This window comes from Lepisosteus platostomus, chromosome 7 (assembly GCF_059453375.1).
Source record: "Lepisosteus platostomus isolate fLepPlt1 chromosome 7, fLepPlt1.hap1, whole genome shotgun sequence".
Classification (NCBI taxonomy): Eukaryota; Metazoa; Chordata; class Actinopteri; order Semionotiformes; family Lepisosteidae; genus Lepisosteus; species Lepisosteus platostomus.
Genome location: NC_142617.1, coordinates 46,086,439 through 46,099,610, shown reverse-complemented (window position 1 = coordinate 46,099,610; position 13,172 = coordinate 46,086,439). Strand labels below are relative to the sequence as shown.

At 40.2% G+C, this 13,172-nt stretch overlaps 1 protein-coding gene across 1 annotated transcript in view; it reads left to right on the top strand.

Annotated features, from left to right (window-relative positions):
* Positions 1 to 13,172, top strand: part of adamtsl3 (ADAMTS like 3) — a 164,192-nt gene that overhangs the window by 134,160 nt on the left and 16,860 nt on the right. Inside the window, exons 18-21 of the mRNA XM_088640746.1 lie at positions 8,190 to 8,400; positions 8,885 to 9,064; positions 9,301 to 9,454; positions 10,745 to 11,840. Coding sequence (XP_088496872.1) covers positions 8,190 to 8,400; positions 8,885 to 9,064; positions 9,301 to 9,454; positions 10,745 to 11,840 — 1,641 coding nt within the window. The remainder of the gene's footprint in view (positions 1 to 8,189; positions 8,401 to 8,884; positions 9,065 to 9,300; positions 9,455 to 10,744; positions 11,841 to 13,172) is intronic.

Sequence of the window (13,172 nt, the reverse complement as noted above, 5' to 3'; positions counted from 1 at the left end):
TTAACTCAGAGGTGGAGGCCAGAGACCTCTTTAAATAGCCTTAGAGCAGCTGAAAGGGATGTTCTGCTGACACTAAAAAACAGAAACATTTGTGCCAAGGACAACATGCCATAAGGAGATAGAAAGTATTTAGATAAGACATTTACGGCTCAGTAAATATATGCATTGGTATGATTTATAAACTGTAGGATTATACTCCGTAGACTAGATGTCTTAATCTTTTAAGATATAACTTTTTAGTTCAGAGTAACCTTCAGTTGCAGAGACTGCTACATATGAGATGTTTTATTATTAAATAGATAATAGCTAACTCTTCACATTTGATGCATGAGGTTTTAATTTACTACAGAATATCTTCTTTGCTATAATTTTTAATTCAAGGGCAAACTAGACATAAATCAGTAATAGAGTTTTGAGTGGAGATTAATTTTATTTGGATCCTTCATCCATATACAGATACCAGCTGTCCATGCTTTTTTCCCAGTATTCCATTCTTTGTACACTTACTCACATCACCTGCAGTGCCCCTTCTCGCTGTACAGTATGTCCCTACACCTCCTCTCTTTCTCCCTTACACCTGAAGAAGACCAACTGTTGTTTTTTCTTTTTATTTGCCATTGTGAAGTAATTTAAATGGTAATGTTAATGGTTCCCTTTGGCTTTGAAGACGTAGGGCATACTGTAATACAGAGGGAATACAGTAGCAGATTCCTATTTTGTGGCTTTCGGGAGCAAAATGACCAACAGAAGTGTCTTCTTGCTAACATTTAGCAGATTAGCGCATCTGGCTGGCAGATAGCTTTTTTCCTTCTGTTTTGTTTTGAGCTCCTCATTGGCTCTCTTTTCTGTTGTCCTCAGGTTTTATTTGGGTTTAGCACTTGCTTCGTATGGCTTTGAAAAAAAAACTCTTCCTTCTTTTATTTCTGAGAGGCATGGCCCTCCGCTCTGTGCTGTTTGCCTAAGCTTGGCGCTGGCGCCACTCTTCTTCCTTCCTGCCTGGTTTATCATCCAGGTTTTTAGAAGAAGACTCCAAAGAGGCTAGGAGACATCAGACTGGAGATACATGTGTGCTGGGCTGTACTACATTTCCCACTACAACACTTCCTTTTGTCTGTTTTTAAGTCTTCCCTGAGCATATACAGGAGCTCCATGCCTCAGCGTGACTTAGTGTTAGCAGGAGTCTCTCATCTCATGCAGGCTAGAATCCTGGACAGGAAAAGGGGACCTCTGTTTGAAATCCCTACCACTTTGGGGTTTGAGCTAGGAAGGATGCTTTTGCAGTCACAGGTCACAGAGGAGGCCTCTCAGCAATTGGGAGTGAAGGGAGAAATTCACTCTCTCGCCCTGGAGATTGACTTGCGATTCACAGAGGTTGAGCTCCTGCACTCGTCGGATGGCTTTGACAGAATACTTCCTGGTGCCCCAGAAATGTAAAGACGCTCCTCTACAGTTACTAGCTCTGAAAAATCTTAAATTTATCTTAAAATAAACTCCTCAGAAGGGTCCATTTCAAGAGGCTCACACACAAGCACATTCTCTATCTGGCCTTGGAGACTGTGAGACGTCGCTATGGTGGATAGCTTAGTGGATGGTGGATGCTTATTTTCACTTCCCGGTTCACCATCTTCACAGGATGTACCTTTGGTTCACCTTCCATGATAAAGCCTAGGACTGTTGTGTGCTTTCTTTTGCTTGATCCTCTGCTGTAATCATGTTTTCCAAGAGTATGGATGATGCCCTCTCTCCCCTGGCAGTTGAAGGGGTGCAAGTGGCTGTTTTTTTTGTAGGCCATCCAGAAAGCTGGTTCTTTTACACAGCTCTTATTACAAGCCAGATGAGTCAAATTGGAGAGGAGCTCCCTAGTGCTAGACTCCTGCAGTGAGGGCTTCCCTGTCTTTGAACAGGATCACCTCTCTGTCTGCATATCTCACCTACTGCAAACTGGGGAGGATTCTCTGATCGAGGTCCAAGAGAGGTTGTTGCTTATGGCTGCTGCAAGTGTGGTTAAATGCCTTTGCTGCTGGGTTGTATCCAGTGTGTAACAGACACTGGTGGTGTCACACATTTTCTGGGAAGCTCTCTGCTTGTGGAGGACCCCACAGATTTCTCCCTCAGTGTTTTCCTGGGGTGGAAATCCTGCAAGGAAGGAACACGGGTTGGGGTGTGGTTTGGAACAGGGGAAGTGTACACATCCTTTGGACTGTCTGTGCACATGCTTTGGAGTTCAGAGCCAAGCACGTTATCCAAGATTATGAGCTCCAGCACTTGTGGGATAGTCTTTACTCAGATTACTTCCTTGTGCCAAAAAGGAAGACAGACCCTGCCATACCCTAAACCTGAGACGTCTTAAGAAGATTGTCAGAGTACTGCATTATAAGATGATCAGGCAGAAGCCTTTTCCAGTCCATCTAGCTAAGTCTCTACTTTGGTTTTCTGTAAAGTCAAGTATTCAATACAAGATCTTGTTAGTGACTTTCAAGGCTCTAAACAATCTGGCTCCATCATAAATCTCTGAACTCCTTCATGTTCACACTCCCCACTGTGGGCTCCATTCTGTTGAGACTGGTCCTCTACTCACTGTCCCCAGGACAATCACAGACTTTTGGTGACCGTGCCTTGTCTGTCGCTGCTCCTGTTGTGGTATGACCTTCCTCAGACCTTATGAGAGATAGCTTCTTTAACTCTCTTCAAATCTAAACTTAAAACTTACCTTTTTACCAAGGTCTATGTCTGATAGATCTGTAAAAACCTGTATGCTCTTGTTTTTTTTCTTCATAAACTTTTCTTGTACTTTTCTTGTCTTTTTCTTTATTCATGATGAACAGTGTCCTTGGGTTTGGAAAGGTGCTTTATGAATAAAAATTATTAGTAGTAGTGGCAGTTGACTGGTTCACTGAAAGATGCTGATTTTCACATTCCTGTCTGCTCACAACACAGGAAGTTTTCCTTCCATGGCAAAGTCTAAGATGTTGCTTGTTCCTCCTTCTACTGTCCCTCTGTCACATATCTTTTTGAGTAAATGGATGTGCAATCTGAGAATTGCCCAGAGAAGTGGCTGTCTCTTGATACAGATTACCCCTGTCCATTTGCCTCTCTTATCACACACCTCTCTCACAACAAGTTGGGTTTGTTTGTCATGCTGTGTCAGATAGTGGTTTGGATTATAGACTCTGTTAAGCCATCACTCTCCTGCATGGCTTGTTCATATTCATATTCAAATTCAAAGAGCTTTATTCACATAACCAATGAATTATAGTGTTGCCAGAACAGATACAATTAACAAAACAGACATTTACAGTGTACAGACCTGCAGATATTCACAGTACAAATATTTACAGTGCATACATCCCATAAACCATAAAACATTATTGTGAGACAGGCTTACTCTCTGTTCTTCAGGCTGTGATAGGAGATCTCATACTGGACTGCCAGTTTTGCTGATTTTCCTCCCCCAATAGCGGTTCTGATTCTGGCAGGTGTGGGAATTCTAGGATTAGATTTGTTATTTTAGGGAAGAATGTTTGTCTAATCTCAGAGAACTTCTCACAGTGTAGCAGAAAGTGCATCTCTGTCTCCATTTCTCCCTGCTGGCAACAGCCTGTCCTTTCTGTGCAGCCACTTTCTATGGCTGCACTATGGTCAACAAGCTTGTACTTTGTCAAGGTGTTTCTCTTTGCTGTTATTTGTCCCGGTCAGATACTTAATATTGTTTTCACTTTTGTGTTGTTTTTGTGTGTGTATTCCAGTGGGTAATGTAGTGTTGTTTAGTTTTGCTGTAATTTTGGTTGACTGTGATTTGTGTTGTTTTAGTTTTGCTGTCCTGAGATTGGCAAGAGCTAGCTGGCTAAGGGAGGTGGCAATGCTCTCTCCTTTGGTTTATGTTTTTCACTGCATGTGGAGAATGTTTTACAGAATTTTGTGTGCTGGACTTCTACAGGATGGTGTTTGCCCCATTAGTGTAATCTCGGTTTGTGTTTGGACCCCACACTTCATTGCTTCATAGGTCAATGAGTAGGGTTACATTTTCCCTGAGATCTGGCTTCCTTCTGGAAAAAGAAATTGTCCATATTGTCAGTACCCAGGTCTGACACTACTGCTCCAGCAATCACAGGCTCTGCAGCAGCCCCTGTTCAGTTGTATAGTGTGACACCAGGTGCTGCAGACTGTTTAACACTACTAGCTCATCAATATAGATATTGAAAAGTGCTGGGCTCAGTCTGCAGCCCTGTCTCACCACACAATCCAGAGTTAAAAATTCAGTTATTTTGTTTTCGATTTTCAATGTGAACCTGTTCTCTTAATACACTAACTTTACCTCTACACCATTTCAAAGATATTTGGTAAAATTCCTTTGTGCCAAATTGAATCAAATGGTTTTTTTTTAAATTAGTAATATAGGCTGTTTTTTGTCTGTTGTTTTTTGGTGCACATGTTTATATATAAGTGTGTGTAAGGTGTAAATGTGATCAGATGTGTGCAGTTTGTTAGCAAGCCAATCTGGTCTGGACACTGTTAGGTAAGGAAGGCCAGAATTCAAGCATTCATGACACTACAGAATGCAATATCTTCCCCAGATTACTGTTTACACAGGGTCAAGTCTGTCTTCTCCACTTTTATAGATCAGTCTTTGATTCCAGAACTCAGGGAAACACCTGACTCTCAGTTTGAGATTGAAGGCTTGCTGCAACTTTGAGGTGCTTTATTTCAGTATCTCATTGTTGACTCCATCTTGGCCACAGGCAAGGATCCAGCTTCCACCTCTGAGGCAGTATTTGGAATGCATGAGTTTATTAGCCACTTATGGATTGCTAGTGATCTCTTCCATGGCAGCAGGATTATAGGAGTAACCCAATGATTTAATTTTAGCTGAGTCATCATTAATTTCTCAGTGTTCTCTCACAGTTCTTTTCTTAGTGGTTAAAAAAAAAACCTTTCAGGAGGTTGAAAGGGACTGATACTAAATTACTTTGCAGATTTGAAATTTCAGGCTTTACTTCCACCAGTCTTCTCAGCATCTGTAGGAAAGTCTTCTTTGAAGAGATCAATTCTTCGATAGGTGCAGCAAGAAGTTTGGGAACTGATTTGCTTTAGGGTGTGGTTCTGCGTCAGGATGAGTGGAGGCTTTGTAAAATGAGGATGTAGGTTTCCTGTTTTTACATGGAACTGGCATTGTTTTATCTTTCTGTTGAAAAAATAAACCACAACAACAAAAGAAACTTGTGTCATATTGCTCTTTAGTTTGTTGCACCATTACATCAATGCCAGTAAATGCATTGGACTTTATCTTCATATCAGTAAATTGTTTTTGAATTTCAAATAGGCTATATTTATAACTCTTACTATTACTATGCAATTGCAAAACCTGAGACTATAGGAGGTCAATATGGATCTTTTTGAGTGGGTGTCAGCTGCATTGTTTAAAACTAACCAACCATAAAGTACTTTCCTCATTCCATTCCACAATATTTCAGCTGTGAAGCTATGAAATAATCTTAGGTCATAAATTTGAATTCAGCCATTAAATAAAGACAACCAAAGGCATAAATCAGAAGAAAATAATTCCTCTCAAAGAATATGATGCTGTCTCCACTGTAATTCTGTACCACTGTTGTGTGCTTTGGTGGCTCTGTGGCCATTTTATGATCTAATATGGTAAACGAACTCAAAATGTATCAACTCCCGTTTCTTTTCCACAGTTGGAGTATTGGGTTTTGAATGTGGAACTCCAGAATCATTGTTACAATCCTTACATGCATTTAAAGCCTTGTAAAAAGAATTATGATTAATACTGGTCTTTATTCATTCTGACTTTTTTTAATTAGCTCCATTTTTTATTCAGCCAAGAAATTAAAAGTCTACAAAATATCTAAGAAAAATTAAATGTGAGCATGTGGAAATGTTCTTGTAGTCAATATACGCCATTTTATAATCCCACAGTCTCCTGCTCTTTCTTTAGTACTACAAACTAAATAAGCTGCTTAGCAGATTTGATATTAGCTCAGTGTTAGAGTATTTTCCATTTGAGAACCTTCATAAAGCTTTGGAAGAGATAAATACAACTTAAGAGTGTAGTCATGACACTTTCAGGAAGCATTAATATAAGTTATGAACTCATCCTATACCACACTTTCAAAGCAGAAAACATATAGAAGAAAATAGTTAATATACAATAAACTTTAATGAGTAATGATTGCATAACTTATTCAAACCTAAATTAATGCAAAAAATACCTTAATTACAACACAGTTGACTGGCCTCTCCTATATGCAATAATAACATTGAATATCTCAATGAGTAGAATCTATTCAATCTTCAAGAAATGAAAGGTGCATCACATCACACAGAACTGAGCAGCTGGTCAAGGAGGAAACTAGGGAGAGATGACACTGTGAGGCCCATAACTTTGAAAGATCTAAAGAGTTAAGCTGAGAAAATGTGCACCAGTCAACAATATCCTTTTGCTCCATAAAGCTGGCCAGCAGGGAAGAGTAGAAAACATACTTCATATCCCACATGAAGATTGCAACAAAGCACCTGAGTGATCCTTAAAATATTTTGTGGTCAGATGGAACTGACACAACACAGCATGTCTACCAGTCAACAGCATTCCTAAAGGCAAGCATGGTGGTGCAGCATTGTGCCATGAGCATGCTTCCCATCAGCAGGAAGCATACTCATAGTTTGATGCTGTCAAACTAGAAAGCGTGTGAGGAATGAAGGAAAAATGGACAGAATGAAGTAAGGGCAAAAAGGAGAGGCAAATCTGTTTCAGTCTGCTAAAGACTCAAAACTGGGGTCAAAACTCACCTTTCTGTAGGACAATGATGTGAAGCACAAAGCCAAAACTAAGCTAGAGTGGCTTAAGAATAAGAAAATGAATGTCCTTGAGTGGCTTAGGACTTGAATCCTACTGAGAATCTGTGGAAACACTTGAAAACTGGTGTTTATAAGTGATTCCCAAGCCAATTCAGAGAGCTTTAGAAAATCTGCCAAGAATAAAGGGCAGGAATTAAAGAAAACCAGTGTGCAAAGTTGGTAGAGACTTACCCAAAAAGACTTTTGTCTGTAATTGCTGCCAAAGGTGCTTTCACCAAATATTGATTTCACAGGTCTGAGGACTTATGCAAACAACATATTTCATTTCTTGGCTGGCATTTACTGTAACTTATCTTACCCAAAGAAATCTTTATTTTGAGTATTCAGGTTTTAAAAATGTGTATGCATTATTTTGTAATTTCACAAAATGGAACACCCTAGGAATTGTCTGAATACTTTTGTAAGACACTATATACAGTACTCAAGCTGTGCAGTCCATGGGAGAGTGAATGTGCTCCAGGCTTCGTTTTTAACAGTGCTTTAAATGGGCCTGTGAAGCACTTGTGTCTGCAGCTTAAAATGGAAAAGAAAACAGTAAGGATGTATGTGTTCACTATCATGTACAGTGGGCTGTGGTTCTGGTTGTAAAGTGTAATTGAAAAAGGGTATGTTTCCCAAGTGATATCATTTGTTTAGATCTGAAAGCCAATTTTCTCTGTGCTACTGACTCCTGCTGCAGTCTGGTCCCTCTCCTCTACCACTCACCACATATTTAGCACAGGAATTTAGTTCTGGCTGTTCAAATACATGTGAATTTATTTATGTGCTTCTCAAAGGTTTCTGTTATGTTCACAATACTCATCTGTGGCTTAATTTAGTGTTCCTTCCTTGTACTGGAATGGTTGCTCACAGGAAGCAGCTGTACATCTAAGCTCCATGGTGCCTATACTTGTGAATTACTTGCAGATACCATCTGCACAAATCTATAATGAAGAGGCGTGACTGGGAAAGAATGCTTTGTGACTGAAAAATAACAAACATGGTGCTAATCAGAACTAGAAGTAAATTAGTCTTATCTACTCTTACTTCTGTTTTTTCATCTAAAATTAGTGTTAAGAGATTAAGCTTTCATAAAATACTGCAAAAGACCTAGGAAATATTTGGAAAGATCATTTGGCTTGTGACCTAGGAGAATCAGTCTGAATGCTGTGTATACAGGTTACAAAAAATCAGTAGCAACTGTCATGCTACTCATTCAATTTAATCTCGAGCTTTACATGTTAACATGCTTTCTAGTGTGAAATTCTCTGTGTTGAGATGCAGGTATGAATCCCACAGCATCTGGGACTGTTTCCTCTTTTGTTTCGGCTCAGATGGGAGTTCACTGCATGGACTCAGTGCTCAGCTACATGTGGGGTAGGGATCCAGACCAGGAATGTGGACTGCTTGCAGGTGCTGTCACTGGACCCCGTGGAGACCAGCAGCGTTGCTGAGAGTGAGTGCCAGGACATCAGGCCACCTGCTGTACAAGCGTGTAACCAGTTCGACTGCCCACCTTCCTGGTACACTGAGGATTGGCAAGAGGTGAGGTTCTTAAAGCAGAACCCATCCCAGCAGAGGAGCAGACCAAGCAAATAGGCATCTGACTGGATGTGAAATTAACTGTGATTTTGTAAACTCTGTTTGGCCAGAAGAGAAATGTCTTTGACTCATGATTTTTACTTAAACTGTTTCTTGGCATTCTGCTCCTTTTAATTTGTCTTGCTTCATCTTTGTGTGGTTAAAAAAAAGCCACAGATAAATTCCTCTTGTGATGCTATTTATTTTCTAAGGATCCTGATTTTATTTAAGTGGATTTTTATTTCTTGTTGGTAGAACATTAGTTATTTTTGTCATTATAATGATGTGCTGTTCTTGAAAAACCTAGATTTTGAAAGCTACAAAATCAAACAGCTTTGTGCATGGATACAGCAATCGACGCAATAAGCTGCAATAAAAATACATTTCAAAAAGGCTCATTGAAAAGTAGAAGTGTGAAGTCTTGGTTCTGATTGGGCCTGTCCCTTAGTGCTCTCACAGCTGTGGAGGGGGTACCCAGTCCCGCAAAGTTCACTGCAAACAGCTGCTGTCAGATGGCCGCTTCCTCAAGCTCTCAGACGAGTTCTGTGTGGAACCCAAGCCTGCTGTCCACATGTCCTGTGCTAGAGTGGACTGCCCTCTGGAGCTGAGTGCTGGAGAGTGGTCTAAGGTGAGCAACGTGCCTGAGGGACAGAAGGATTGCAGTAGGGAAGAAAAATGACAATTACAGGAGTTAATAGGAACGATATGTCCATGCTTTCTTTTGTTTGTACATTTGTACTAATGAAAATCACACTACCTTTGTGTAAAGTGCTATACTCTCTGCAGAACTGATATTTGGCTTGTGCTGTCTGCTTTAGAAAGCTGCACAGTAGCTGAAGATGACATTCTTATTTTCCTCGGCAGTGTTCTGTCAGCTGTGGAACTGGAGTCCAGCGGAGGGAGCTACTCTGTCGCAGGCTTACAGCCACAGGCCAGCAGGTCACGTTAAACATGCCAGTGTGCAGCGGCCTCTCTGTTCCGCCTCTCGTCAGAGCCTGTCGCATGAACCCCTGCACCAGTAAGCCTCTATCTTGACCCCTACATAACCTGCATTTTCATGTGCTGCCTGTGCTTATAGAAACGAAATGGCGTCAGTAATGGAAATGACAGGTCACTAAAGCAGAAAGAGAATTTACTAATAAGTTCTCTTTTGGAGGAGTCAAAATGTATTTTGAGTCACTGTTTATATATTAATAACGAAAAAGCCTTAATTGCAAAGTATGTAAAGATGCAATACTGCATGTGAAATTACAGGTTTCCTAATTTGTAAAGGAATACGTTAGTGAAATGCCTTAATGTCTTGTAAGCTGTGAACCTGTTCACTCACAATCAACCTTTCTGAAGTATGATTTTCTGATGTCCTGGGTACATTATAAAAATATGAGATTAAATTTCTTGGCACCTATTTAACAAGCAGTTTAGTCATGTTTTAGCATCGGATTATATCAAATATACTTTATGGAGTGATCAAGTTTTTTTTATTTTAATTAGTTTAGCCACCGTTTCAAAGTTTAAATAACATTAAAAACAGCCTAAAGATCATATTTTCCATATGTGAACTGATTACTGTACATTTTTAAGTTTACATTTTTCTTTTAGATTTGCTGTAACGAAAGCAAGTTTTTCAAATTTTCAAGTTTTTTGTTAATTGAATTACTTGTTTTTTTGTGTGCAAGTTTTTCTTTATTTGCTTTCTTGGACAAGAAGTTAGGTTTTACAAGCCAAATGTCTGAGTTCCACAGTTTACTTGAAAGTGATTCTATCAAGATTAGAGAATGTCCTTGGCCTTGTGTTAAATACAATATTACATGTTAAAGAGTTATCTGATTTTAATTAGCAGTGGAATGCTGAATCATCAAGTAGCCCTTAACTGAACTCTGTAGTTCAGCCTAGATATTTTCTGAGGGTGTGACACTTCAGAAAATAATGCTATCACTGTCTGTGAAGCAACCTATCACACCACAGGATCACAGAATTGTCATGTTATGGTTGGATGTAACATGTCGTCTGGCCTTTGATAATTATGCTCTCATGGTCAAGGCAGATTCAGTGATGAACAGCTCTTAATCGTGCTCAGACTACATTTAGTTCACATGCCTCTGAGCCTTAAAATAAGCTTAAGCAGATTAGGTTGTTTAAGATTTTTTAAATGTTAATGAAAAGGGGCAGCTAATTTTTATTTTGGCCAAGGTTTGCTGCCCAAATTAATCATATGTAACAGCATCACTTCAAAAGCATTTTGATCATCATCAAACACAAACTGTACAAACGAATAACTGTTTTTTAAAAAATGCCTTTCTCTGTGTAGAGCACAAGAAGGAAATGAAACCCAAGCCGGCCCAGAAACGAGGCCCTCAGATCCTCGGCCTTCATCGTGTCTACATACAGACCAGGCAGGAGAAACGCATCCACTTCACCATTGGGGGGCGGGCTTATCTTCTCCCCAAGACCTCGGTGGTAATCCGGTGCCCAGTTAGGAGGTTCCTGAAAACTCTCATCAGGTGGGAGAAGGATGGACATGCCCTCTCCAATGGCAAGCGTCTAGGAGTCACCAAGTCTGGCTCTCTGAAGATCCACAGTCTGGAGGCTGGTGACATAGGGGTTTACCGGTGCATCGCTGGAGTGGCAAAAGAAACTTTCGTCCTGAAGCTGATTGGGAATGACAACCGGCTGATAGAGCCTCCCAACAGGGGGACTGTGAAAATGGAACACAACGGCGCATCTGTGAAGGCGGACCAGAATGAAGCCAGTCGCCTGGAGGAGAAATGGAACAGAATGACCAAGGTGTGGCAGAGTTGGAGTGAAAAGAATGAATTTTACCTGGATGACAGCCAAGCCCAGGAGCGGGCTTTCCTTCAGGTTCTTGGTAATTACTTGACACATTCAGAGGGGTCCTACCACCCCCTGGTGCTTCCTGACCAACGCCTAGAGGAGGCAATTCTTCAGGGTGCCTACAGTCTAGATCCTGGGCAGTTTGAGGAGCTTGTGAGGAATATCAGTGAGCTTGCTAAGAACGGAGAGGTGACCGATGACCTGGCCTCACAGCTCATATACAAGTTCATGGCTGAAGTGTCCAGACCTCAGTCCAGTACTGAGAAGTGGAAAGGACCTGTGGAAGAGAACACTTCCAAAACTAAGCTTGTTGACAAGACACCTAATTCATCGGAGCGCGTCCATGACAAAGACACAGGCTCACAGTTAATAAAGCAGAAAAAGCCCAACATTATCAGGCAAAAACAGAATCCTTTAATGACATTCCAGAAGACCATCAATATAAGCATTGGTAGGGCTGCATTTTTGACAAATTCCACACAAAGTGTATATATGCTGTGTTCAGCTCTTGGAATACCGGAACCAAAGATTTCTTGGACAAAGGATGGAGCACCATTGCATTTTTCAGAGAGGTAAATGGTTTGGTTCCATTTTTATAAGAATTGGTTTAGTAGAACGTTGTTATTTTGAAGAGTTTCAATGACCTTCATCAAAAATTGATAATGGTTCAACAGTGGTTTCATTTTAAGCAAGTAAGAGTGAAAGAGGAAAGATACTATTAGATTCTAGGCTAAATAGTGGAATTCTTACTTATCATTGACCGTGCTCAGTTGTTGTTACCGTAGTTTCACTGTTAATTATCTTGGTATTATACCTGATTTGGAACTTTTTAACATGCCCACGGACTGTAGTCATACCACTGAAGTGTGAAATCCCTGGCATAACTGCATGTTTGCTTTCACCTTTTGCCTCTGGAAATTGTGAAATACTTGTGCTAATTCAAAATAATAAATCAGTCATTGTCTATATATTCTAATTGCACAGCTCTATAAATACTATATATCACTAGGTTGGATTTTGACAGGAGTTTTCCGGGCTTGCTCTTTCCAGGCTCGTGTAAAACACTAATTCCCTCCTTCCGAATATCCCTCAGTTAAAGTGACCAAGGTCAGGTTTGTTTAACACTGAGATTCGGGAAAGGAGGGTGAATCAGGAAGAATAGGGTTTACTTTCTGTGTAAAGAAATGAAGGATTCTGCCAAATGTAGATGTCAATGAGAACATCATCCTTATGTTAAGGTTTTTATGAGCAGTAGAGTAGGATCAGAGTTATCTGTGTGGCTTTTCCTTTTAATGTGTAAAACAGGGCTGTATATTTTAATGGCAAAAAAGTCTATGTTATATGTACTTTGCCATATTCATACTGATGTTTTGAAAACGTAAGGTCCTTTTTTTATTTTAAAAAAATGTACAGCCATTTTCGCAAGGAATACTAACAACTGCAATATATGTTTTACGATTTACCTACCTTTCAATCTGTTTTGATCTTGTCATGTCTGCTTTCCCTTGCAAAACGCCATAACATAGGAAGATGTGTAACTTTCATTTTGCATAGCTCTCCTCAGGGGGTGAAGCTAAGAGCAGTCCTTGGTTTCTTTCACAGGTCTCTCACGATTCTTTGGCTCTGACTCGATTTTCTCTGTGAAGGTTCCAAACCCCAATGAGGCTGAATTACTGTTGATTATAAAATATTGTCCTTGAAAACCCACGCTCAGATCTTTGCAATTATACTTTACTATGAAGTGCCTGCAATTACCTCCACCCAGACAGCCACCAAACATTGTCTTTACTTTTTCCTGTAAGAACTGAGGCAATCATCGCTGTGCAAGCATGATAAAGAGAATTACCTGCTAGGAGTTTCAAAGGCCAAGCAGGCAAAGAATGTAGCAGAGCGGTTTTCTACCT